Source organism: Lissotriton helveticus, chromosome 9, assembly GCF_964261635.1.
Source record: "Lissotriton helveticus chromosome 9, aLisHel1.1, whole genome shotgun sequence".
Lineage (NCBI taxonomy): Eukaryota > Metazoa > Chordata > Amphibia > Caudata > Salamandridae > Lissotriton > Lissotriton helveticus.
Window position 1 is genome coordinate 92,505,525 of NC_136070.1, and position 27,393 is coordinate 92,532,917.

Consider the following 27,393-nt stretch of genomic DNA (forward strand, 5'->3'; position numbering starts at 1 on the left):
GGCTGCAGATTTAGCCAGGAGTGTGTAGTATATTTAGCTCAGCATCCCTGTTAAAGGTTATTTGTTGTTCCTTTAGGCCTATTTGAATTTATCAGACCAACCGGCCTAAATCACTTGTTATGATGCGCTTTCTTAAAGTTCTGGTTCATAAGATTTTCCCAAGTCTTTTTTAGTGCTGCAATGGGACCTTAATTTGATTCTTACCTTCCCTCTGTGTGACCTGTTTGAGCCGATGCACAACTGTCCTTTGCCCCTGTTGCCTCTCAAAACTCTTTCTCATAGTGATATCTTCAGCTCGTCATGTGAGTGAGCTACAAGCTATGTCCTTTTACCCACTGTACACCATCTTTCTCCCATCATCTTTTGGTGCTGTGGACTAGTTCAACGTTTCTTCCGAAAGTTATGACTGTTTTCATGTCTGACAATCCATCCTACCTCCGGCATTCTTTGCTCTGTCTCGATTGTACCAAGGACCATCGGATAGATGATCAGCTCTTCTTGAGGTTCTCTGGGGCACCGAAGGATAAGGAAGTGCAGAAATAAACCATATCCAGTTGTATAGTCCTTTGTACTAAAATTTGCTTTGCATCGGCCAAGAAGCAGCCCCTGGAAGGCCTGAGGGCTTTTTCAATCAAATACAGGGCTGCTACCAATGGACTGGTATGGGGAGTGCTTGTTCTGGACGTCTCTTAGGCCATAGATGTACAACTCCACACGTTCACAAAAGGATTGCTGCCTTCATGGTCGGCTCTGGCAGGAGGAGGACACTTTGTATATTCAGTCTTGCAGGGCTTTTTTGGTTTGAGCTATTCCACACACCCACTGCCTTGGGAGGTACTGCTTTGGTATTTATTCACAAGATGAGGAGTCTGCGGGTAGAAGCCTCTATCAGAAGAACAAGTTACTTATCTTCAGTTACGCTCTTTCTGGTAGATATCCTTTTGTACATCTGTAAACTGGTACCAATTTAGAGACCTGCACACTGTCTAATCTCATCAATTATTACGCTTCATGTCCGGCGATGCGATCAGATTGAATTAAGAAACTTATGTCAGTGAGCATGAGTGGTGCATATATGTGGCTCCGGTGCCACTTCCACGGCAGGACGGAGTGAAGAAAGTCAGCATCTATCAATGGGCATCTGGGGCATTTCTTAATGTCTTCCCTGTAATGGTGTTCACCCTGTGGGGGGGGGTCAGGTAGGTAGAATGCAGATAAACTGTGTATATTTAAATCTAGTATTTCTAGAGACTAATTGTGGGTATTCCAAGATTCTCTCTATGACCTTTTCTGCAACCTCTGCCTATCTTTATTCCCCACTCCAACTTCAGTCTCTTCAGACTGCATTTGGTCACAGACATAAGGCTTTTATAAAGCCAAGATATCAATTTGCATCCTCTCCCAAACTTTAGGAGAACTTGCAACATTTCATGAGTTTGCAATTCCTTAGAGCCAGTCGTCCATGAATTATGTGAAGCCTGTTCTACTGCTCTATATGTCAGAAACTGGGGATCTGCCAACCCCCCTTCTGTGACATAGACTGGAACACCTAGAATGCACAGGTTTTAGTCCAGTTAGTTTTCATACCTGCATCCTCCACAGCTGCTCCTAACATTGAATGCTTGATGCTAACTCCGGATCAGCATCTCAAAGATATAGGAGCATATCAAATGGTATAACATACAGTGAAATATCATGCACATCTTCTATCACAGGGATACCACTGTAATGCCCCTGCCTCATTGTAATGTTAGCAAAGGGTTCCACTTCTAGTGCAAATACCAAAGACAAGAGCAGACACACCTACCTGTGTATTTTGTATGCACTAGAGATATACTGGCCCATTCACACTCGCTGTGGAGTCTGCATATAGGAGCTCTATCCACTTAATTCCATTGCTCTCCCATATCCATGTGGTGCAGTACCACCCTCAGATATCCCCAAATTAGTGAAATAGATCTTTTTTCTAGATCCATTGAAAGTACTGTGGCCTCCAAGTGTACTACCTCTGCGGTTTCCTCAAGTATCCTGAACTGCCTCCTGATATTAAGATAAAATTTGCAGTTTAAGATTAACCCATTTTTTGTCTCCGTGGACCAATTCATCCATGTATGGATAGAAGTTCAATGCAAATTAGTAATGGAACAGAATGCTGGGACGTTGAATGCTTACTAAGGGGATGCAGAGCCTGGCTAGCTCGAGGACCCTGAATTATACTCAGGGACCTGTCAACACCTTGCACAAGACCAAGATTGACAATTTCTGGTGGACGTCGAACTGCAATTATTATTATTTTTTTTGTGCAAATATTTTTTTATTGCAGCAAAAACAGAGAAGCGTACAGTATATTCAATCCTCTCCCCTTGGTACTCAGTTGAAGTGCCGCCCCCTCATCCCAGTATCACACAGCCATTCAGCTCACACCCCGGAGGTTGAGCGGCAATATCACGGGGGGAATAGAAACTGCGCTGGAGCATTCTGTATATGTCTATAGCCACCAAGCGGGTGGGGAATGGCAGGGCTGCTTTTTGGTCCTAACGTTCCCTCCTCCCTGTCCCAAGCCCAGTTAAACCAAGAGCCACTTTTCACCCACCTTGAACAAACCCCCCCTCCCCCGCAACACCCTCATCCCCACCTACCCCTCCGTCGAACTGCAATTATTATATATAGATGTCAATAGTTAATTATCAACTGTGACTTGTAAGCTCCAGATCCTCGCTATACTGCTATTGACTGATTTGTTGCCACTGAATAAAATCTTTTTACAAAAGGAAAATATACGTATAGAAGTTCAACATGGACAGCGACCAGTAAGAGGCCACCTCAAAGCAGGACAGACACTGTAAGGGCTTCTCTGGTGGATACAAGTAGGGTGCCTTTATCTAGTGACCCCACATACATCTTTCAAGGTGGGAAGCAGTAGGCTGGAATATGTTTAATAGAACATGACTGGGAAAACCGCAGTTCCCAGAGTTTTGCTCCTTGCTAGGGCTTTCAGAGCAGACTTTATCTACTCTTCTAGTGCAGCGCCTCCTAGTTTTTCTTTCACTTCCTCCAGCACCTGTCGTAGCTCAGCCTTTTCAAGGTAAGCTACGATATCACAGCTGTGTTTGATTAATGTATATGTCAGTACAGTGCAGGAAGAATACTTTGTTCCAAATGTACCATTATGCCTTTGCTTCCCTGATCCTTGTGATGGGATCATCTGTTCCCGTAAGCTCTATCAGCCAGGCTAGTAATCTGCCTGGACGATAGAGCACATATTCTCTATGAGTAAGCAAGCACAGTCTTTCTTTAGTCGAGGGATACTTTTATTTCAGTTCTGACAAACGAGGTCATATGAAAGGGTTTAGTGCAACCTCTCCTTCCAGTTCATGGATAGTTTTATCTAGGGTTAGACGCTCAGCGTCCAGGGTTTTCTTAACTCCTATTGTCTGATACATGGTTCATTAATTTATTTAATTGTAGAGCACAAACTAATGAAGGGGGTGTCTCAGCGCTTAAGCAACAAAGGAACCTAAGGTGGAATACTTAGAGCTTGCAATATGACGGAAGAGTTAAAAAGAGTGAATAATCAGGTCTTAAGGCCTTTCCTAAAGGAATGAAGATCAGTAAAATTCTTTAGATTAGTAGGAAGACAATTCCATAATTTGACAGTGACATTAGTGCAGCTTTTGCCTCCCCAGTTTGAGAGACGAAATCTGGGAACCTCTACCACCTTATGAAATAGGGATCAGAGGTTTCTTGGGGGGGATATACCACTGAAACAGTACTTTAGGTGGCCTGGTCCATGAGTATGAAGAGCCTTAAAGACAATACTAAGAGACTTAAAGTCAATCCACGTCTCAACCAGAAGCCAATGAAGCGATTTGAGAGCTTGTTTGGCTGAAGATTGTCTGGGAATCCCTAATAGTAGACGGGCAGCTGAGTTCTGAAGGACCTGTAGTTTGGTAAGACGACCCTTCTGAATACCAGCGAATAGGGCATTACAGTAGTCTACCTTACATAAAATTAGCGCCAAAACAACCGTCTTTTGGAGGTCCAAAGTTATAAATGGGAAATGTTTTCTCAAAATTTTCAATGTGAGACACGTAAATAACTTGATGACATTTACCTGCTGTGTAAAGGACAGAGCTGTATTGTAATGACTCCTACATTTTTTGCCTTTGTGACCGGAGTGGGAAGTGGGTCAAGTTCCTGTGGCCACCAAATGGAAGACCAGAAAGAAGGGATGTTACCAAAGAGCAAAACCTTGGGTTTATTAGAGTTTAATTTAAGGCAGTTCTCTGTCATCCACTTACTTGCCTGTTGCATAGAGATTTGGAATTTGAGAGCTGTCGCCTGAATGTTGTTTTTAATGGAAACTATAATCTCCGTATCATCTGCATATGATACCATTGCGAAGCCAAATGATTTAATAAGCCGGGCCAACGGAATGACGTATAGATTGAAAAGGGTAGGGCTCAGTGACAAGCCCTGTGGGACCCTAAATGTGAATCGAAAAGTATGCAATGCAAAACTAGCCAGTTCCGCAATTTTCTTGCGATCACTCAAGAAAAGATTTGACAAGAGAAAGGGCTACGCCACCAATGCTGATTTCTTGCAGATGACTTACCAAAAGGCCATAGTCTACCATATTGAAAGCTGCAGATTGATCTAATGGGATCAGGGCTGCATTTCCTCCGTTATCAACCGAGCGTCTGATTTCTTCCGTTGCAGTGATCAAGGCTTCAGTGCTGTGCTCACTCCTGAACCTGTACTGCATGTGGTCAAGGATATAGTTGGTATATTTTTTCCGGCAGAGGCAACCGGGAAATCGGGCGGTAGTTACATGGGTTCGATAAATCCAGTTTTTTTTGTTTTTTTTATAACAAAGGCATAATAGAATCCTTTATCCAATTTTTGGGAAATTTTCCAGTTTTGAGAATAAGGTTGAAAATATCCATTACTTGCTGTGCGATAGGATCCACAGCCACAGAGGCTATTTTGGTTGGGGGGGGGGGGGGGCAAGGATCCATTTATGACCCTGTTTTAGTGGTACAGAGTAGCTTGCTAACATAAGACATGGACGGAAAATGCAAGAATCGAGTCAGGTCAGTTGCTGAAAGACCATTAGACGCTATTAAACAGGCCTGAGCTCCTCATTGTAGGAGTGCACATGATGCTGAATTGTTATTTCTCTCGCAGGTAATACTGCCAGCAAGTCAGCCTACTCCAGTATAAGGATTATGTTTGATGCTACAGCTAATTTCCTCCATATGATCATGTGGATTCTCAGTTAAAATGGGATCTTTAATGAGCTCCCTGTCAAAACGCAATAAGCTGGTGTTCTCACCCAGCCAGCAGCCTTATGATCTTCGTATACCTAAAGAAGTCTCCCAACATTTCCTTCCAAGAACATTTGGCACAAACGTTTGAATAAGTTGGTATTTACTTTAAGTCTCTACACCTTACTTTTGAAGTGTTTTATTTTCTTGCCCGCACTAAAATTGTTCCCACAAGAAAGTGAGCAGATTCTTATGTGAGTCATTTCCCAAAGAAAGTACCAGTGTTTTGGAAGTTAGTTGCCTTTATTTTCAAGGCCTCCCACTGGAATTACCTATTGCAGCTCGTTTTGTTTGAACCCATCCAGCTAAAATTCAGGAGGGCACTGCAACTATTCTGCTTTACCTATGGATCCTAAATAATTGGACCTTGTTTAACACTCATCATTCGCTCCTCTAATTCCACCCCCTGCACTGTATTTTCGAGCTTTGATGCACCCGGGCAGGCCCAAGCAGTATACGCATCTTACAAAAATACAAGTAATGCCTTCCATATTCACTCTTGCTCAACGTGTGACTCACTAATGATGTTTGGGCAACAGGAGTGCGTGATTAACACATTTATTTGTAAATATGTCTGATCCTACCTCTATATATGCTCTTAGTTTGTGTCATTCACCATTCCTCACTTCATCGTCGTTGCCTCTATGCATCAGTCCAGATCAAATGCACTCCAGTGTACAACATTTTAATGTTCAACATTCCTGTTAGAAGAGTTGCTCAGAAAACTTCAAATGCATAGCATGATAGGGAGCTCTTAGTGTATGTGCTTATGGGTGATTTGATTTAGAAATGTGATCAAATGTACTTCTTTAAAAATTCAATGAAGTCATTGCGAAACAGTGATCTTTCCAGGTTTTGAAGAGGAAAGGGCCTCTTTTACAGGTTTTAAAACCTCATACCTAAGCCCTTCTTTCTTAGGCTAAACACCAGATTTCTTAAAACTGGGCTTTAGAAAGGGAGTCTTCACCTTAGAAGGGATGGGTGTTGTACCCTACCGAAGAGGTTTATGGATTTCTTTATCTTCTCTACAGACATGATGCCAGCAGAGGATTGTTCTGACCCTTTGGGGAACATGAATAGACATAGGGGTGCCCCCTCACACAATAAACATGCTCCCCCTGCTTTCCTAATTATACCTGAATGGTGTAATGAACATCTCTGCAGATACTTGGTTTCAGGGTAGTTCGAGGCACTCTAGCTCAGCAGTCTTTCAGAAAGGCCTCAGACACTAGCGGTATGCCAGAACCCCTCTGTGGGCCCCAGATATTGTTACTGTTTGTCACTGTAATAAAAGATGTCTTTTTGTTTTGGGAAAGATGTGACATGTGTAGTTTAGTACCATTTTAGGGACTTCTCAACATATTTTCTAGTGAGTCCTGCATTGTATCACTTTACATTAGAACACTGTCATAACCAAAAGATTGAAACTGTTTGTACATCTAAGGAAAGTGCCTTTATGTGCTGGTTCACCCTGTGCAGCTTATGTGTTTCATGAAATGTTGGCCACCCTGTGATCTAATAGTTTGACATTCATCCCTCCTGTTTTTCTTTTAAAGTTCAATCGTCGCCATCACTGTAGACGGTGCGGAAGGTTGGTTTGCAGTTCCTGCTCCACAAAGAAAATGGTCGTGGAAGGTTGTAGGGAGAACCCAGCTCGTGTGTGTGACCAGTGTTTCAGCTTTTACACAAAAGAGTAAGTGACATTGTGTGCATTTATGTATTTGTGAATTATGTGGATTCTAGTTAGTTTATGTTAAGCAAAGACCAGATCCTCACTAGTGTACCTATACGGCTACTTACCAAGTTGGACTGTACTAGTGGAAGTTCTGGCAGAGAGGGATCTTGTATTTTACTTTGCTGTTCAGGGATTGGGACATTGCCAGATCTGTAGACATGGTTATTCTAGTTTTGTGACTTGAGATCTGGGGAGCAATTATTGACTGCACAGGGGTAGGACGGTGCTTATGGGCCATGAACATTGGCCTTCCTGAATTTTAAGCGGTTTGCATCCTGGAGGTAAACATGGTATGTGTGTCCGTACAAGACAGAGTGGCTTAAGCTGCTCTGTTCTGAGCCATCAGAATATATAGCAACACAGCCTACTTTATTGACAGTACAAAGAAGCCGTAATGAAATACAAACTCCGATATCGACTGCACATACACCAGCACCCACCCTACCCCATCCACAACAGCACACTCACAGCAAATGTTCTCCACTCATTTATTACAAACTAACCTTACACAAAATTTAATGTCTCAACACCCTCTACAAAACCCCATAAAGCACACCTATAAACCCTTCTACCCCAGCTACCACACATTTTTACCATTGCTTACAAATAATATACCACTCTATCCTATACCTCTAACCAATCCACTCATCACAAACACAAGCCAAATTCACACCATGTTTACATCCCATCTAGACACACACTGCCTGCTCTAATTACTTGTCTCCTGTTTGTCACCTACAAACTTATATTCTGCCTTCCATTTTTTCATCCACCAACACCCTCATCTTCTTTCTACCACAATAACACAACCACACAACACTTACACTGCACCACACGTATTACCTCTTTTAGCAATCACATCAAACACAAATACTTACTCTTGAATCTAGTTCATCCCCTCTTATACACCACATACACTCTGTTCACAAACACATCACCAACCATTTACCTTACAACTTACACTCACCAACCGTACTTCACATAAACATCCTGCTCAGAAAACATCAACACTTCCTTTCACAACTCCTCAAAAACATAACACACACACCAGCACAGCAAAATCTCTCACACACAACACCTCATAATACTTTGTCACAGACTACTAACATACACCCACCCCCACCTTCCTGACTACTCATATGATACATGCCACAAACAAACACCAATGCCAAGCTTTTTCTCTTCCCCCACACCTAACACATATACTGCAACTCTCTTTTAACCGCCTTTCATCCATTGGACAATTAGAGCCATACAATATGACCCACATGCTGCATCACCACTCCTAACTCGTACACCTTCCACCCTAAACAGAAGCAAACAAAAGAAGTAACTTGCCGCTCCTCACAACTTCGCTTATTCATGTCTTCTGCTCAACAAGGCTACTCTACAAAAATAACACAGCTCACCAACTCTCAACCACCATCTACACCACCTACACACGCAGAGCCAACAAAATGCCTTTTTAGCCTGCTGGACGAGGAGCACGATACAGAACAGCTACACTATTGCTCTCCTTGTACAGCTAATACCAGCACTAAGGACAAACCTGCTACAAGCCAACAAAATACTTCTCACTCTTCTACTAAACAAAGTCACACTATCACCAGAGCACATTCTCTAACTGCCTACTAATAAATGCTTGATTGCACTCTAAAAACGAGCATCACATCTACGACCTTCTCACTGACACAAAACCTGACCTACTCTTCATAACTGAATCATGGTTGGGAGATGTAATGTTGGGATATGGTAGATGATATGGCTCCAGTCTTTCTTGAAGCCATTTCTCTATGATATCAAACTATCACCCAAAATCGTATAGGCAAAAGAGGGGTGGCTTAGTTGTTGTGTTCAGGCAAACAATAAATATCACTAAAACTGATGACCTCTCCATGCAAGGTTGTGAGGCCCTTTTCATCAGCTGCAACCCTACACCATCTTCCTCCTGTAACTGCCTGTTCCATTACAGACCTCCACCTAGCAATGCAACATTCCCAGACACATCTCTAGAACCTTTCAAACCTTATCACACTGCACTCCAACCTATGCATTCTGGGTGACCCCAACATTTGGTTTGACAAACCCAATATGACCCATCCAAAAACTTTGATCACATGCCTAGATTCACTGAACCTGCATCAGATCGTCCACAAACCCATACACATTGCTGGACACATCCTCAATGTCATTTTTGTAAATACATAACTAGTTACCTTTCAAACAGTGACTCTAATCACATGGTCAGACCACTATTTGCTTGTTTTTCAACATAAAATAACACTAAGTGACACACTTAAGACCACCTTACGTGCATCCACCCATCGACCATGGAACAGACTCAATTGTGAACACTTAAAAACAAAGCTAACATCCAGTACAGATCTAGACCCAATAAATGCCATTCAAAAACTATATGAGTGGCTACAGGAAGCTTTTGATATCATAATACCACTAAACACACCAGAACAAAAGAAAACAGGCACCTTGGAGAAATACAGAACTAAAATAGATAAAACAGCCAATTAGAAAGCTGCATTGTGCCTGGCTCAAAACAAACACCAATCAAGGCAAACTTTGCCTACAAATATGTAACAGACTATACAAGACAGCTATCAACAAGCATTTGCAATGCAATAGGTCTCGCATTGGGAAAGTTTGAGCTATTGGTATTGTAAATGACACATTTTTTATTTATGTGTTGGTTTTGAAAATAGCGAAATTAATAGCTTTGTCATTTACAATGCCAATAGTTATAACTTTCGCAAATGTGACACCTATAGCATTTGTACTGCAATATATGTTGTATTTACGTGACTTAGATGTATTGATATTACAAATAACAATGGCTTTTATTTTATTTTTATAATTAATACTAAAATAAGTTATTGTAATTTATAATGGCAATAGCTTAAACTTTTGTAAATAACTTTTGTGAAGATTATGTTCAGTGTATTTTATTGTGACTAAAATCCAAGAATAGAAGTTAAAAATTAACATCTTTTTGTGACATTTGTAATAAAGCTTGAAACATTGAGAGAACATATTTGAACCAGTTGTTGTTGAATGGTTGCACAGATTGATACTGTGGTGGCGCTGAGTGATGTGGTGGCGACGAGTGATGCTGTGGCGACGACGAGTGATGCTGTGGTGCCCCTGAGTGGTGATGTGGTGCCCCTGAGTGGTGATGTGGTGCCCCTGAGTGGTGATGTGGTGCCCCTGAGTGATGTTGTGGTGCCCCTGAGTGATGTTGTGGTGCCCCTGAGTGATGTTGTGGTGCCCCTGAGGGATGCTGTGGTGGTGCGATAGAGTGAGGGCGATAGATAGATAGAGTGAAGGCGATAGATAGAGGGTGATAGATGGATGTGTGTGGGTGTGTGGTTGTGTGTGTGGGTGGTTGTGTGTGTGTGTGTGTGGTTTTGTGTGTCTGTGCGTGTGTGTGGTTGTGTGTGTGTGTGTGTGTGTGTGGTTGGATGTGTGTGGTGTGTGCGGGTGGTAGTGTGTGCGGGTGGTTGTGTGTGGGTGGGTGTGGTTGTGTGCGGGTGGTTGTGTGCGTGTGGTTGTTCGTGGGGTGATGTGTGTGGGTGATGTGCGTGTGGTTGTGTGTGAGATTGTGTGGGTGATGTGCGTGTGTGGTTGTGTGTGTGTGTGTGCGTGGTTGTATGTATGTGTGGGTGCGGTTAGAGTAGATGTATGTGGAAGAGAGCAGCAGATCAGCACAGCAGAAGAGAACAGGGAGTTAACGTAGGAGGCGGGTTGAAGAGCAACAGATCAGCACAGGAGAAGAGAACAGGGAGTTAAAGAAGGAGGTGGGGTGGAAGAGAGCAGCAGATCAGCACAGGAAAAGAGAGCAGGGAGTTAAAGAAGGAGGCGGGTGGAAGAGAACAGCAGATCGGCACAGGAGAAGAGAAGAGGGAGTTAGAGAAAGAGGCGGGTGGAAGAGAACAGCAGATCAGCACAGGAGAAGAGAACAGGGAGTTAAAGAAGGAGGTGGGGTGGAAGAGAGCAGCAGATCAGCACAGAAGAAGAGAACAGGGAGTTAAAGAAGGAGGTGGGGTGGAAGAGAGCAGCAGATCAGCACAGGAGAAGAGAGCAGGGAGTTAAAGGAGGAGGCGGGTGGAAGAGAACAGCAGATAGGCACAGGAGAAGAGAACAGAGAGGTAAAGAAGGAGGCGGGTGGAAGAGAGCAGCAGAGCAGCACCCGAGAAGAGAGCAGAGAGTTAAAGAAGGAGGTGAGGTGGAAGAGAGCAGCAGATCAGCACAGGAGAAGAGAATAGAACAGGTAGTTAGAGAAGGAGATGAGGTGGAAGAGAGCAGCATAACAGCACAGCAGAAGAGAACAGGGAGTTAAAGAAGGGGGTGGGGTAGAAGAGAGCAGCATATCAGCACAGGAGAAGAAAACAGGGAGTTAAAAAGTAGGCGGGTGGAAGAGAACAACAGATCAGCACAGGAGAAGAGAACAGGGAGTTAGAGAAGGAGGCAGAGTGGAAGAGAGCAGCAGATCAGCACGGGAGAAGAGAAGAGAACAGGGAGGTAGAGAAGGAGGTGGGGGGAAGAGAGGAGCAGATAAGCACAGCAGAAGAGAACAGGGAGTTAAAGAAGGAGGCGGCGCGGAAGAGAGCAGCAGATTAGCACAGCAAAAGAGAACAGGGAGTTAAAGAAGGAAGCGGGTGGAAGAGAGCAGCAGATTAGCACTGGAGAATAGAATAGGGAGTTAAAGAAGGAGGCGAGGTGGAAGAGAGCAGCAGATCAGCAGAAGAGAACAGGGAGTTAAAGAAGGAGGTGGGGTGGAAGAGAGCAGCAGATCAGCAGAGGGAGAAAAGAAGAGAACAGAGAGTTAGAGAAGGAGGTGGGTGGAAGAGAGCAGCAGATCAGCACAGCAGAAGAGAACAGGGAGTTAAAGAAGGAGGTGGGGTGGAAGAGAGCAGCAGAACAGCACAGGAGAAGAGAACAGGGAGTTAAAGAACAAGGTGGGGTGGAAGAGAACAGCAGATCGGCACAGGAGAAGAGAACCGGGAGTTACAGAAGGCGGCGGGGTAAAAGAGAACAGCAGATCAGCACAGGAGAAGAGAAAAGGGAGTTAGTGAAAGAGGCGGGTGGAAGAGAGCAGCAGAACAGCACAGGAGAAGAGAACAGGGAGTTAAGGAAGGAAGCGGGTGTAAGAGAACAGCATATTAGCACTGGAGAAGAGAACAGGGAATTGGAGAAGGAGGCGGGGTGAAAGAGAACAGCAGATCAGCATGTGAGAAGATAACAGGGAGTTAAAGAAGGAGGCGGGGTGGAAGAGAGCAGCAGATCAGCAGAGGGAGAAAAGAAGAGAACAGGGAGTTAGAGAAGGAGGTGGGTGGAAGAGAGCAGCAGATTAGCACAGGAGAAGAGAACAGGGAGTTAAAGAAGGAGGTGGGGTTGAAGAGAGCAGCAGAACAGCACGGGAGAAGAGAACAGGGAAGTAGAGAAGGAGGCGGGTTGAAGAGAGCAGCAGATCAGCTCTGGAGAAGAGAAGTGAACAGGGAGTTAAAGAAGGCGGTGGGTGGAAGAGAGCAGCATAACAGCACAGCAGAAGAGAACAGGGAGTTAAAGAAGGAGGCGGGTGGAAGAGAGCAGCAGATCAGCACAGGAGAAGAGAACAGGGAGTTGGAGAAGGAGGCAGGGTGGAAGAGAGCAGCAAATCAGCACGGGAGAAGAGAACAGGGAGTTAGAGAAGGAGGTGGGTGGAAGAGAGGGAGGGTGATAGAGGGAGGGAGGGCGACAGACAGATAGAGGTAGGGCGATAGTTAGATAGAGGGAGGGCGATAGACAGATAGAGGGAGGGCGATAGACAGATATAGGGAGAAGGCGATAGATGGATAGAGGGAGGGCGATAGATAGATAGTGGGAGGGTGATGGAGGGAGGGCAATAGATAGATAGAGGGAGGGCGATAGATAGATAGAGTGAGTGAGGGTGGTAGAGTGAGTGAGGGCGGTAGAGTGAGGGCGGTAGAGCGAGGGCAGTAGAGTGGTAGAGTGAGGGCCGTAGAGTGAGGGCCGTATTGTGAGGGCGGTAGAGTGAGGGCGGTAGAGTGGTAGAGTGAGGACATGAGGGCGGTAGAGTGAGGGCGGTAGAGTGAGGGCGGTAGAATGGTAGAGACCAAGACCACTCCCAACTGTGCTTTACAATGCGCGCAGAATGCTGCACAATCATGCACTCTGAATGCCAAATATAAACCATACACCTACTTTGTGTTATTCCAAATCTGCAACACAAAAGTGAGAATTAGCTTACATATATTAATGGTCACTGTGTAAAATCATGTGTGCCTAAAAGCGGTGTAGCAGTCACAAAACGCCTATTGTGTTGAAATCCAAAATCTACTGTATCGTGGTTTTCGAGCATGCACCTAAAGATCAGCATCCAATTGCTGTGTATAAAGAGGAATATGTGAACACATTAACTGGACATAACCTGTGATCAAAAACATTCACACTAAACATATTGCATGAATAGTAGACAGTACACACTCAAAGAAACACTAATTAGTGATCCATAGCTCCCACGGTGATGAGGCGAGCCTGTAGCCTCACTGCATGTAAAGATGAAGGTAAAATTTGGCATGAAGTAGATAAAGTGTGATGCTAACTAGAGGATTCACCCAGCTTTGCCATACTTACTCACTTAACAATCTTTTTAATATGTGTCATGCCGACAGCAGCATGTGTCTCGCTGTAAATGACTGGTGCCAGTAGTCTAGACCGAGCAGCAATGGCAGGCATTAGTAAACACTTGTCATGAATGCACTTATTGCATGTCTTCCGCTGTGGATGCTAAGTGCCAGTTGGCTAGACCACACACCCAGCAGAAATGGCGGGCGATTGTGGAACCACTTCCTGCATCCCTTCCTATTAACAAGGCTTACCTACATGGCAGTGTAGAGGAAACTCATTGGTCTATTAAGCATTTTGAATAAGAAAACAAATACAAGCCAAACAAAGATCGTAGCTGGTGCAGAACAATCGATTGTGCTGCTCCGCTCCTTTTATTAAACAACTGTGGTCATGTGACTTTGGGTCAAACCACAACTTAATAACAGCCTGGGGATGCTGAGGTGAACACCCCTAGATGGACATTACAACCCGAACTAGACTGTGATGTGATTGAGTGAGCCGGCGTTAAACCGATAGGGAGAAGCCCTGCAAGCTTAATGGGCAAAAGTTAGCTATGTCAATAAAAATAAGAAAATACACATTAACAGATGAAATATGATACCTAACTATAATGGAACTTATCAGCTGCTGTGAGCAGCAAAGAAAGAGGAAGAGACTACGACAGAAGCATTTTATATGTTACTGGTTTTGTGTGTAGACATTTTGCATCGCGTTTTTTGTTATTTGCTACAAATTCCTACTAGGTATTGCTGTTCGTATTTTTATTGGCTGGTGAGCAAACAGAAAAGAAAATCCAGCTTAATCAAAGCCTCAGGTTATGAAAAGATTATGGGCAATAATAGCTGCAAAACTAGTGATTCTAAACATGAAGCCAGAAATTAGCATGTTCACGGTCCTAAATTGTTACTCTAGAAGTTTCTTACAGCGAGGAATCGGATTTTGTCACTCACAAAGAACTGCCTAAAATAACGCAGGCTGAGCTACCAACTTTGGAGGTGGGGAAACTAGGTTTGAGCCTCGGCGTCGACTCAATGACAGAATCCTGTGATTTTGGGCAAATCACGTAATCTCCTCGTGCCTAGTACAAAATGAATGTGTCCTTGCATAACTTAATTGGTGCTCATGTAAAGCGATCCAATACGGGTTGAGATTGCGCTATATGAAACTACAAATAAAATGAAATAAATTTAGGGCTTCGCTGGTAGAACTATCAAAGAAGCTTGATTGAGAACTTGGGGTGAGGGCGTGCCTTAACCCCTTCCATGCTGCCGTCGACAATTGGCCGACGGCAGCACTACATCGCTGGTGCTGCCGTCGGCCAATGGCCGACGCGGCCCCGCCCGTTTTGCGGAAGTGCCGCACTTCCGCAAAATTGGCGGCGGAGCCGAGGGGTTAAACGAGGAAAGAGGTGGGCGTTAAGAAACCATGAAATTAGCGTCCATCAAAGGTACCCCGGGGCAAAACAGCAGTGCCCCTATGAAGTTAATTTGTATAGCTATGAAGAGGAGAGGAAAGGAGGGGAGGGGAGAGGAGACGAGAGGAGAAAAGTAGGGAATCGAGAAAAGGGGAACAATAAAGAGAGAAGGGAAGGAAAAAAGTTAGAGCTGAAACAAAAAGGAAAAAAGAAAGATAACAAAAGAATGAACACTGCTAATAAATAACAAAACGTGAAAGAAAGAACGAAACAGAAACAAGCCATAAAATAATCCAGTGAGAAGGATTACAATGGAAGTGTTTGGCCGCCCTCCGCTGGTTGTCTGAAGAACTTGTACCACAAGAATAAATCAAAGCCCATGTGTTTCAATGGCCGCGAAAGGGAAAGTAATTAGGCAAGCGATGCCTGGAAGGCCAGCGATTTGAGGAAGAGATAAAAAAAAAAGCCTTTGAAGTCATGCAAGGCTCAGACAAATGGTGGAATGGTGGTGTGCGAGCAGCTTCCTTTCAAGTCTGATGGAGGGGCGGGGAGCAAATGGCGAGCGCGCGCACGGAGCACATGCACTGTCGATAATCCTCATTCAAAAGCCCCTTGGTAAGCTTTCCTGGAGCAGCTCTCTATATCTCTCGCATAGCGATTGCTTACGCAATATGCTAGGCAAGACCTAAAAAGCAAAAAAAAGATACTATTCAGACAGAATTCAAAATTCTTAATATGCAAATAAAGAATTATATAACATTCTCACTGAATTTCGCAAACCAAATTGCCTAGAAGGAGCTCATCACTTTATTCAAGATTTCACAGGCAAATCATTACACAGCCAAAGCTGACACGTTGGACTCCTATTTAATACAAAGAATAAACACAATCCCTGACCCTTTGCCAAAACAACAATCCAAGAATACGCTAACCCAGCCTCTCCATTCCTTCTGACAAATTTCACACAATTAATTTACGGACCTTGTCAAAGCAAACAGGCCTACCGGCACTCCTACTGACCCCTGTGCACCACATTCCTTCAAGGAAAATCTTCTAACAAACTCTGCTGCCACATCAGTAAGAAGAATCATCTACAATTCTTTAACTACCGGAATATTTCCAAAAGAATTAAAAATGTCATACAATTGCCCATTACTGGAGAAATCAAACATGGACCCACTGAACTTCACACTGATTACAAATGGACCTTTCCTGGGCAAACTGGTACAAAGAGCAGCATTTGCCCAAATGTCACAATTCATTGAAGATAATGCCATAACTTGAGACTCCCAAATGAGATTTCGTCCAGGAAGAGGCACAGAATCTACCCTCGATGTCATATGGGATGACCTTAAGAACACAGTTGACCGGAACACGGTTGCTGCCCTACTTCTCTTGGATCTCTCAGCTGCCTTTGACCCTGTTTGTCATGACACTCTGGTACAAAGACTACAAAGTCTGCCTAGAGGGGTCTGCTCTCCACTGGATCACATCCTGCCTACACAACAGAACTAATATCATCCATACCCTCCCTTTCTTTTCCCAAACCGTATTCCACAAATGCAGGGGTCCCTCAAGGTTCCATCATCTCACCCATACTTTTCATCATCTACATGAAGTCATTAGCGTCACTGATCAATCACTTTCACCTCATATGCTATAACTAGGCAGATGACACACAAATACTCCTTCAACTGGAATGCCCCAAAGACATTGGAAACTCACCAATTTTCAGTTGTCCAAGAGCCGTGGATCAATTGACAACATGGAGCCATCTCAAATTGAATGCTTCCAAAAATGGAAATACTCAAGTGTGGGGAAAATTATGACTCACTTAACGCATGGCTGGATGATCTGGGAACACCGCCTAAAGTATCAAAGGAAGTAAGAAACATCAGAATGATCAAGAACTCCAAGCTACGAATGAATGCCCAAGAGGACAAACTTACAAGATCAGTATTGTTATTATAAAAACTCTGCGCTGCATCTTCCCCTACCTTGGATTCTCACACAAGGTCCAGGCTACCATCGCTCTCTTGTTCTGTCCAAACTCGATTACACCAATAGCCTCTACCACGGATCACCTTTAACAACTATGAAAAGACTACAAGCCCACATCTCTCCTGCCTTGAAAGCCTTACATTGGTTACCAGTTGCCTGAAGATCCACATTCTAGCTGCTTTGTATCACCCATAAAACGATACATGGAACAGGATCATCAGAAATAAAATCACAGAATACATTCAACAAAGGAACCTCAACTCTAGAGTGGCACCACGCCTCAAAATCCCACCGTTCAAGGAAAAAAACATTGGTGGCACGCCCTTCTCTGTTAAAGCAGCCAAACTTTGGGACTCTTTACACCCAAACATAATATTCACGGATAACCACCTTATCTTCAAAAGACTACTCAAGAATTGGCTCTTCCCCACATAACCACCATACTCAAACATAAATATACAGCATATTCCTCTGTGTATAAACATTTATTTAGACTATAGATGTGTACCTATATATTTGAATTGCTTTGTATAAACATGTATAATAATTTTGTTTTTAAAGATATAGCTGTTCGTTAGTTCTGATTAACAAATGTACATATTACTTATAGTTACATTATTCTTAACATGTACATAAGTGACTGTATAAATAAGTAAATCTTTTATCATAACTAACTACAATTGCTTCACTATTCATATAAAAAAGAAATGTAAAGTACAGCAAAACTTGAAAGTCTGAGTTTATTAAATGCAACTTTGTTCTACATATATTACTATCCTTATGCATATATACCTTCCATGTACTTATGTATCTTAATATTTATTTCTTTGCTTCTAATTCAGCATATCCAATGCACTACCCTATATCTCACCCAATATATCCTCTACCGCCACTCTGATTCATCTCAAACCTCATTCCACTCCTTTTCTCCAGTGCACTACCCTATTTCTCACCCTATACCGCTCTCAATATATCCTATACCTAAACTCTCCCATTCATCCCTACCACTACTATGACCCTCAAAATAATCCTTTCTAGACTCTTCCCTCCTCTAGCCCTCCTTGCATCATCTCATGCTTCTTTTACTATTCAGACCTCCCATATAAGCCTTTCTAAACCCTTCCCTCTGACTCTTCCTCCTCCGCCTCCCCTTTACTCATCCCAACCCTCCTCCTACAGCTGTGAGCTCTCCCCAAAAATCTTTCTAGTCACTTCCTTCTTCTTTCCCTCCACTATTCCTTTTACAATTCAAATAACAGATTATCTGAAAGAAACAGGTTAGTATTAGATTCCTTACCTTAGAATATCCCCAGGCGTCAGACTGGATCCGGAAAATTTTGCGTAGCAGTGCCCCTGCTCCTCGGTAGGCGTCGTCTGCGGCTCCGCGTCCGTCGTTGGCGCCGGGATGACGTCGCCGGAGTACTTAGACGCCGCCCTCGCGCGCTGACGTGAGTTCTTCTTTTTTCAGTGCCAGCAAGCGCCGGTCCGGAGAAAGTGGTACCCTTTAGTCACTTTTTTGACTAAGCTTTTTCGATCCTTTTTGGATCTGTTTCGAGTCTATGACTCCATAGGGATGCCCGGGTTCAAGCCCTGTGCCGACTGTAACCTACTGATGTCGGTTACCGACCCCCACAGCCGGTGCCTACATTGCCTGGGGCCCGACCACGATGACAAGTCGTGCCCCGACTGCCGGACCTTGACGTCGGTGGCTAGGCGAGAGCGGTCCCTGAAGCGCCTCGAGCTCCAGCAGTCGGGCCCGCGCCGCTCGAGGTCCCGGTCCGGAAGGAGGTCGAGGGACCGGTCGCGGTGCCGGAGTCATCACAGCTCGGCGAGTCGACACCACTCGTCGGGCTCCAAGTCCTCAGGTAAGAGGCACAAGAAGTTGAAGAGGCGACATCGCTCTTCTGGATGCGCGCGCGACGCGACCGGGGATTCGGTTGACACTGCCCACGCGGAGCCGCAGGCATCGCGGCCTGCTCCATACCCGCCGGTCCCTTGGTAGAACGCGACGCCGGAGGAGATCAATGCTTCCCTCATGGCCATGAGGTTGCTCTCTCCTCCTTCGGGTTCCGCGGCGCCTTCGGGCCCAGTGGACACGGACTGGTAGCACAAGCAGGCCGGGTACTTCGGCCCCGGCACCGCTGGCGACTTCGGTCCCGACGCCGCAAGGCCCCACTGGATCCGGTTCCGGGTCCCCGCTGGTTGACCTTACGACCCCGCCGGCGTCGACCCCTAGGGTGTCACCCCCGGCGCCGTCCTCGGACGCTGCATTCGGTGCCGACCGAAGAGGAATTCTTCGAGGATCTGGGTCCATCCTTTATCCCTGAATTTCAGGACATGGACGGGGAGGGAGACTGGGGGGGGATCTGAGGACCCCCTGGCACGTGAGTGCCAGTCATATGAGGACTGGACACAGGAACTAGGGGAAGTCAGTGGCCTGGATACCTCCCCAGACACTGGTTTTGTCTCCCCTCCTACCGTGGCTACGGAGGAGGGGGCAGCTTATAGTGTGGTGCTGATGAGAGCATCCAAGGCCTTAGCTCTTGAGCTCCCCGTCGCAACAGTGAGATCCAACATCCTCACAGAGGTCCTTAACCCGCAGGTAAGCTCCCCAGAGCCTCTACTGCCGTTTAATGAGGCTCTCACAGACGTCCTGTTGGGCACTTGGTCCAGGCCCACTACAGGTCCTCCTGTAGATAGGAACGTCGCTAGGCGCCACCGCCCAGCTCCGGGCGACCCTAGTTTCTTGTCCACCCACCCCACCCTCGAGAGTCTGGTTATCCAGGCCTCTACCTCCCAATCCGCATTCCCGACGGCACCACCAGATCGGGAATCCAAGAGGTATGAACAGTTCGGAAAGAAGATGTTCTCCTCCCTTAGGGGCCGATTATGATAGCGGTTTTCCCGCATCCTCCGGACCGCTGCGGAGCCTCAAAAGACCCACCGCCATATTAGGATGGCGGTGGGTCTTGAAATCCGTCCGCAGCTTTTCCGCCGCGGTCGCCTTCCGACCACGGCGGAAAAGCTCTAACATGGCTGGCGGTGTCTATCAGACACCGCCAGCCATATTAGGATGGAGGAAATCATATGCTTTTCCACAGCGGCTTTTCCGCCGTGGAAAAGCATACGGACTTTCACTTCGGGGGCCCGTTGCGGGCCCCCTTGGTGAAGGGGGGGGTGGGGGTGCACATGGGGGGTACCTCTGGTACCCCCCTGCATTTGCGTGCACAAAGCGTGCACGCAAATGCGATGCATGCATTTTTAACATTGTGGTGGGTGCAGCTTGAAGCTGCACCCACCGCAATGTTAATGATGGAGGATGTGACCGCCACCCTGGCGGTCACATCCTAATCTGCACGGAGGGAACGCCGCAGCCCATGCGGACGTTCCCTCCACCTCTGGGGTCGCGGACGGACTCAAGTCCTAATCGACCCCTTAGTTTGGGGTTGCGGTCAGTCAACACCGCGTGCCTCTTGGGCCGTTACACCCACTCTCTGTGGGATACGGTTGTGGCCGTGCTGCCTGAGTGCCCGGAGGGAGCCCGGGCGAAACTCGCTCAAGTGCTTGCGGAGGGAAGGGACGCAGCTCGGTACTCTATCAGATGTGGACTGGATACCACGGACTCGCTAGGAAGAGCGATTTCCACGTCTGTGGCGGTTCGCCGCCACGCCTGGCTGAGGTCCACCAACTTTTCGGCCGATGTCCATAACACCCTTATGGACATGCCGTTCGATGGCAGCCACCTCTTCGGTGGCAAGACAGATCATGCGCTGGAACGCTTTAAGGACTCCAGGGCTACGACCAAGTCCTTGGGCCTGTCGGCCCCGCGCCAGCAATCTTCTGCCCAGCCCTCCTTTTGTGTCCACGGAAGGGGTGCTCCCACACGTCCTGCCAGCCACGGGCCGCAGACTAACATTCAGCGCGGTGGCGGACGTGGTTACTGTCGCGGCGGTAACAGGGGACAACGGTGCGGCCAGTCCACATCCACCCCGCAGCATCCGCCTCAAAGCCTTCCTAGTCCGAGCTTTCAGGCCCATTTGACGCCAGTGGGGGGCAGGGTTCGCCATCACCTCCTCCACTGGCGCTCCATCACTTCGGACAGGTGGGTGCTGCAAATCGTCCGAAGGGGCTACTCCCTCCCCTTCGAGGCGACCCCTCCAGCCATGCCACCGCAGTACCACCGCGTGTCAGGGGATCACTTGCAACTTCTGCAAGAGGAAGTTACGGCCCTCTTGGCCAAGGGGGCCATCGAGCGTGTTCCTGGGTCAGAAGTAGGGTGTGGTTGTTACTCACACTACTTTCTGGTTCCCAAGAAGGGCAAAGGGGGCCTACGCCCTATCTTGGACCTCCGGAACGTCAACGGCTTCCTCCAGAAGGAGAAGTTCAAGATGCTGACTTTGGCTCAGGTCTTAGCTGTCTTAATCAGCAAGGGGAAAGGATCACTTGTCCCGCTTAAACCTTGGGTTTGCAGGTCGAGGAGGTGGTATCTCCCAAAATATGACCCTCATACACGTGTATGTTGGAAACTTCTCTAAGCGGTATATACTGTGTCCCCGCTTTGATACACGTGCGTGCGTAATCATTGGATCATTTTTTGTGTGTGCACCCTCCACCAGGAGGTTTTGCCTTAGGTTCAAGACAGTAGTGATCGTGGAAAGTGGGGGGTTGAGTGGTGATATCGTTATTAAAAAGTCCGGACAGCCAGAAGGTAAATTTAATAAATCTGGATTCGGACTGTAGATAAAATTCTAGGTGCACTCTTTGAATTGGTGAGGGATTCAAGTGCACTATGTATAAGGTTTAAAAAGAGGTCAACATGTTTCAGCCTTGGGCAGTCAGAGGATCTATAGGCTTTCGTCAGGACCAATGGGGTGAAAAAATAATAGTGAAATATTGTGAGAAGAATAAAGGGTTATTGACCTGATTCTTCGTGAGTTTAAGGCTTCATTGTACCTGTAAAAGAGAAAACATACACACACACAACAACAAACAGGGAGATGGGGTATAGGAAACACATAGTTATGTACAATAGTACCCTTGTAATTTTAAGGAACTAGAAAATGGCAATACTTTTCATTTAATCAGACTCATTTCAGGCGTCAACTCTTCCATTGTCATGCTTCGGTGGGCAAAGATGAATCGACTAGTACTGTAGTGGGGTGCCCATAGTTCTAACACATTACTTGATCTAGTGCGTGGTCTATGGTGAAAGACGCTCTAACTGTGGCCGCCTCGTGGTTGCGTTTAAATACGCTACATACATTCCATACTTGATCAGTGAGTATTTTTGAGCGTATGGTATACATGTGAAAAAACAACAGGCTAAACATGCTTCTGGTGACCAAAGGTTATTCAGGAGTCATTATGTCGTGATATTTGTAATGCGTGACTCGGTTCGTGATAAGTACGCTATTTGTGCTTTCATTTTGGGTGCGTACCTTATTTTATCGGAAAATTGCTTCCTCGGGGAGTTAGGCTGGACGAGAGAGGCCTTACTGCGGGGTTATTAAGAGAAATGTGTTAAGGTACGGGGTCTCTTACTTGCGGTTGTTGTATCCTGAACGCGCGCGGTTCCCCGATTACCTTAGTGCCTTATGCTCGGTCCTGGCAGCATGTGCTGACTCTGCCTGTCATCACCCGGAACTGAGGCTAATGCGTTTCCGGGTGAATATGTACTCTATAGCGGTAAAGATAGAAAAAGTACTACAACTCTCGGTTCGATCTATCGATGGGTTTAATCTTTTTTGAGAATAGTGTGTTACTTTGCACAAAAACGTTAATTGTGTATGATTTTTAGTGGGGAAGCTTGCATTAAAAAAAAAACTTAGGGTGGTAGTTAGACGGGCTGATTGTCATTAAGATTTTCTTTTAGGGTAATTTTTAGTACCTAGTTGGTTAGGTTTATGTAGTCACGACAATTACTAGGCTCTAGAAGGAAGCTCATTGGTTTCGATGTTAATCTGGTGGGCCATTTGGGCGAACATCTATTGATGGTGGTCAAAGTTCTGGGACCACTGGAATGAGGCACTCTTGGCATAATGCTGAAGTAGGACTTTTAGTTATTAGATCATCTGTTAAGGGACAACCAAGGAATAGAATTGTTGAGACCAAGGGTATCTGTTTTGAGCCTATGGACCCAGCGTTGTTCCTTCTCGAACAGTATTTTTGCTGCATTTCTGTCTACTGTCTCTAGAGTTTCTAAGATTACCCAATGGAGGTCGTTTGCTGTATGGTTTTGTTCTTTGTAATGAGATGACATCTTTGTTGTGCTCTTCTTGCAGTTAACGTTGCTCCGATGTTCACAGAGTCTCTGTTTTGCCTTGCGGCATGTCATCCCAATATATCTCATCTTGCATGGGCAGGTGATCATATACACAACGTGACTAGTATTGCAGTTAGTGTGTTTCTTCATTTTCCATAGGAAGTTCGGAAGTAACTGCAATTCTTTTGTTGGCTCTGTAGTAGCACAAACTATGCAGGTGCCGCATGGATAGTGTCCAGTTATTGGAGGATTGTTCCATAAACCTGGTTGTTGTTTCTTTTTCTTTGGTGGTGGTCTAGTGTGGACCAGTAGATCTTTGATGTTGCTGCTCCTTTTGTTCGCAAATCTTGGCTTAGACCAGGTCAAGGTGTTGGATGTTATAATTTTCCAATTGCGGTTAATTATTTTCTTCACCTGATTTGTTATCGGGCTGTAGGTTGTGACACATGTAGTCCTGTCGTCAATCTGTTTTGGGCGGCTTTCAAGTAGAGACTCTCTGGGTTGATTTCTGGCTCGTTTTTTGCAGGAATTGATTATTTTCTTAGGGTAATCTCTAACTGTGAGTTTATCACAGAGGTCACTAGCTTGGGCTTTGTAGTCTTCCAAGGAACTGCAGTTTCACCTTAGTCGTAGGAACTGGCTGTACGGAAGGTTTTCCCTCAAGGGTCGGGGGTGAAAGCTATTGAAGGATAGCAGACTGTTTTTGGCAGTAGGCTTGAAAAATGTTCTTGTTTGTAAAGTGTTCTCCTCAGAGAAAATTGTGATGTCTAGGAAATCAAGACTCTGCGCATTAGATGTATATGTAAAGTTCAAGCATTCGTCTTGATCGTTCAACCACCTATGGAAATCTGTTAGGGATGCATTGTCTCCTTCCCAGATTAAGAAAATATCGTCGATATATCTCTTCCAGAAGAGTATATGACGAAAAAAGGGGTTGTTTACATTGTGTATGTAAGTCTGCTCGAAGGTGCTCACATATAGACCGGCTACGCTTGGCGCAAAGGTGCTGCCCATAGACGTACCATGTTGCTGGAGATAGAGAGTATCTTTATACTGGAAAAAAAATTCCATAAGGGCCAGTCGGCAGCATTCCAGTACGAAATGTCTCGGGGTTTTGTAGGGCCAACTGGTGTTGAACAGTATTGTTTCGAGAGTCTCTAAGGTTTTCTGTTGTGGAAGGCTTGTGTAGAGGCTCTCGACGTCTAATCCTACTAAGAGCATGCTGTTCTCTGAGTACTCGAAATGTAATAGCATATTGATCAAATCTCTTGTATCTTTTAGGTAGGTAGGCGTGGTTTGGACCAATGGTCTTAGATACTGGTCCGCAAATTGCGATAGTGGCTCTAGGATGGAATTGATTCCAGAGACAATGGGTCTTCCCGGTGGGGGCACCCTTCCTTTGTGTGTTTTGGGCAAAGAGTAAAAATATGGCGTAACTGGTGCTGTAGTCACCAGATAGTCAGCCTCTTTTTTGGATAGCCAGTTGTTGCATTCTGCTTCTTCAATCATCCGGGCTATTGTTCTTTGCAAACGTATTGTTGGGTCGGTCGTTATCACTTGGTAGAATTTGGTGTCTGCTAGTAAGTCCATGCATTGTCTGTCATATCCTTCTGTTGTTAAAAGGACTATCCCTCCGACCTTGCAGGTCTTAGCTGCCCTAGACCCAGGAGACTGGATGGTAGCGTTGGACTTGCAGGACGCCTATTTCCACATCCCCATCCTGCTGGCCCACCGGCGTTACCTGCGGTTCACGGTAGGCCACGAGCACTTTCAGTTTACCGTGCTCCCCTTCGGCCTTACCAGCGCCCCACGGGTGTTCACAAAAGTGATGGCGGTGGTCGCAGCTCATCTGCGCAGGTTAGGGGTTTCAATCTTCGCCTACCTCGATGGCTGGTTGTTAAAGGCGGGCTCGCCCAAGACAGTCGTCAGCCACCTCCAGACTACGGCCAACCTCCTGCACCTGCTGGCGTTCTCCATCAATGTGCCGAAGTCGCACCTGTGTCCCTCTCAGAAGCTCCTCTTCATCGGAGCGGTTCTAGACTCGGCGCAGTTTCGGGTTTATCCTCCTGAACAGCGGGTTCGGGATATTCAGGCTCTGATTCCGATCTTTCAGCCTTTATCCCGAGTCTCGGTCAGGTTGACCCTGCGGCTTCTGGGGCTGATGGCCTCCTTCATCCTTCTGGTGCATCATGCCAGGTGGCGGATGCAGGCTCTGCAGTGGGACCTGAAGTTTCAGTGGGCCCAGCATCAGGCCAACTTGTCCAACCATGTCTTGATCTCGAAGGGCACTGCAAGACAGTTGCAGTGGTGGCTCACGGACTGCGATTGGGTCAGCGGCAGATCCCTCTCCCTACCGCAACCGGAGCACGTAGTTGTGACGGACGCGTCCCTCCAGGGCTGGGGGGGCCACATGGGAGAGGCGGAGATCAGAGGCCTCTGGTCTCCGGCGGAGTCCCGGCTCCACATCAACCTTCTGGAGCTGCGGGCGATCCGGCTTGCACTGAAGGCATTCCTCCCCTCTGTCCGGGGAGTGTAGTGCAGTTGTTCACGGACAACGCCACCGCCATGTGGTACTGCAACAAATAGGGTGGGGTGGGGTCGTGGACCCTATGCCAGGAGGCTCTGCATCTCTGGCAGTGGCTGGAACATCAGGGCGTGACCCTGGTGGTTCCCTGAATGCCAGGGCGGACGAACTCAGCCGTCGGTGCATAATGGATCACGTACAGCGTCTGAACTCGGACGTGGCGCAAGGCCTCTTTCAGCAGTGGGGAGAGCCTTGATTAGATCTATTCGCCACAGAAGATAACGCGCAATGCCATAATTTCTGCTTGTTGGAATTTCCAAGGCGGCACTCGCTCGGAGCCGCTTTTCGTCGTGAGTGGAGTTGCGGTCTATTGTACGCCTTTCCGCCTATACCACTTCCGCCCAGAGTGCTGAAGAAGATCAGACGCGACCGGGCCTGAGTTATCCTTGTGGCTCCGGACTGGGCATGAAGATACTGGTATCCCGAGCTACTCGGCATGTCAGTCGATCCCCCGATTCGTCTGCCTCTTCAGAAGGACCTTCTGTCGCAGCAGCAGGGGACGGTCCTCCACCCACACCTGTCCAGTCTCCACTTACATGCGTGGAGATTGAGTGGCGGCAGTTGAGGCCATTTGATTTGCCTCCTGAAGTCTGTAATGTGATTCTGGCAGCCAGGCGTCCCACCACAAAATCGGTATTCGCTTGCAGGTGGAACAAATTTGTGTCATGGTGCACAGCAAAGGCTGTGGATCCCCTTTCTGCCCCTCTTTCAGAGGTTCTCCTCTTTCTTCTTTCTCTTGCCCAGCAAGGCTCTGCTCTGGGCACTCTAAAGGGCTACCTCTCTGCCATTTCCGTCTTCTTAAGGCTCCCTGATCAGCCCTCTTTGTTCAAGTCCCCGGTTGTAAATAGGTTTTTGAACGGCATCACTCATATGTTTCCTCCTGTTCCTTTCGTAATGCCTCAGTGAGACTTGAACCTTGTTCTGACTTATCTGATGTGCGCTCCCTTCGAGCCACTTCATAACTGTCCTCTTCGTCTCCTTACTCTTAAGACTGCATTCCTGGTTGCCATCACCTCTGCCAGGAGAGTGAGTGAGCTCCAGGCTCTTTCTTCTCAACCTCCCTTCCTTTCTGTACATCCGGACAAAGTTGTGTTGCAGACGCGACCCTCTTTCCTGCCCAAGGTAGTCAAAGCCTTCCACATCAGGCAGTCAATCACCTTGCCCACCTTCTTTCTGCCTCCTCATTCCTCGAAAGAGGAAGAGAGGCTCCACCGTCTGGACCCAAAACGTGTGCTCTCATATTATCTGGATCGCACACGCCAGTTCCGGGTGGATGACCAACTCTTTGTTGGTTACGTGGGCGCTAAGAAGGGATGGCCGGTGCACAAACGGACCATTTCTCGATGGGTCGTCTTGTGCATCAAGGCTTGTTACTCTCTGGCTAAAAAGGAGCCTCCTGTGGGGCTACGTGCTCATTCCACTCGGGCC

At 46.4% G+C, this 27,393-nt stretch overlaps 1 protein-coding gene across 2 annotated transcripts in view; it reads left to right on the top strand.

Moving 5' to 3' along the window:
• ZFYVE26 (zinc finger FYVE-type containing 26) overlaps positions 1-27,393 on the top strand; it is a 657,581-nt gene that overhangs the window by 346,744 nt on the left and 283,444 nt on the right. For both annotated transcript variants that reach the window (XM_078659543.1, XM_078659544.1), the window contains one exon: positions 6,884-7,020. In XM_078659543.1, coding sequence (XP_078515669.1) covers positions 6,884-7,020 — 137 coding nt within the window. The remainder of the gene's footprint in view (positions 1-6,883; positions 7,021-27,393) is intronic.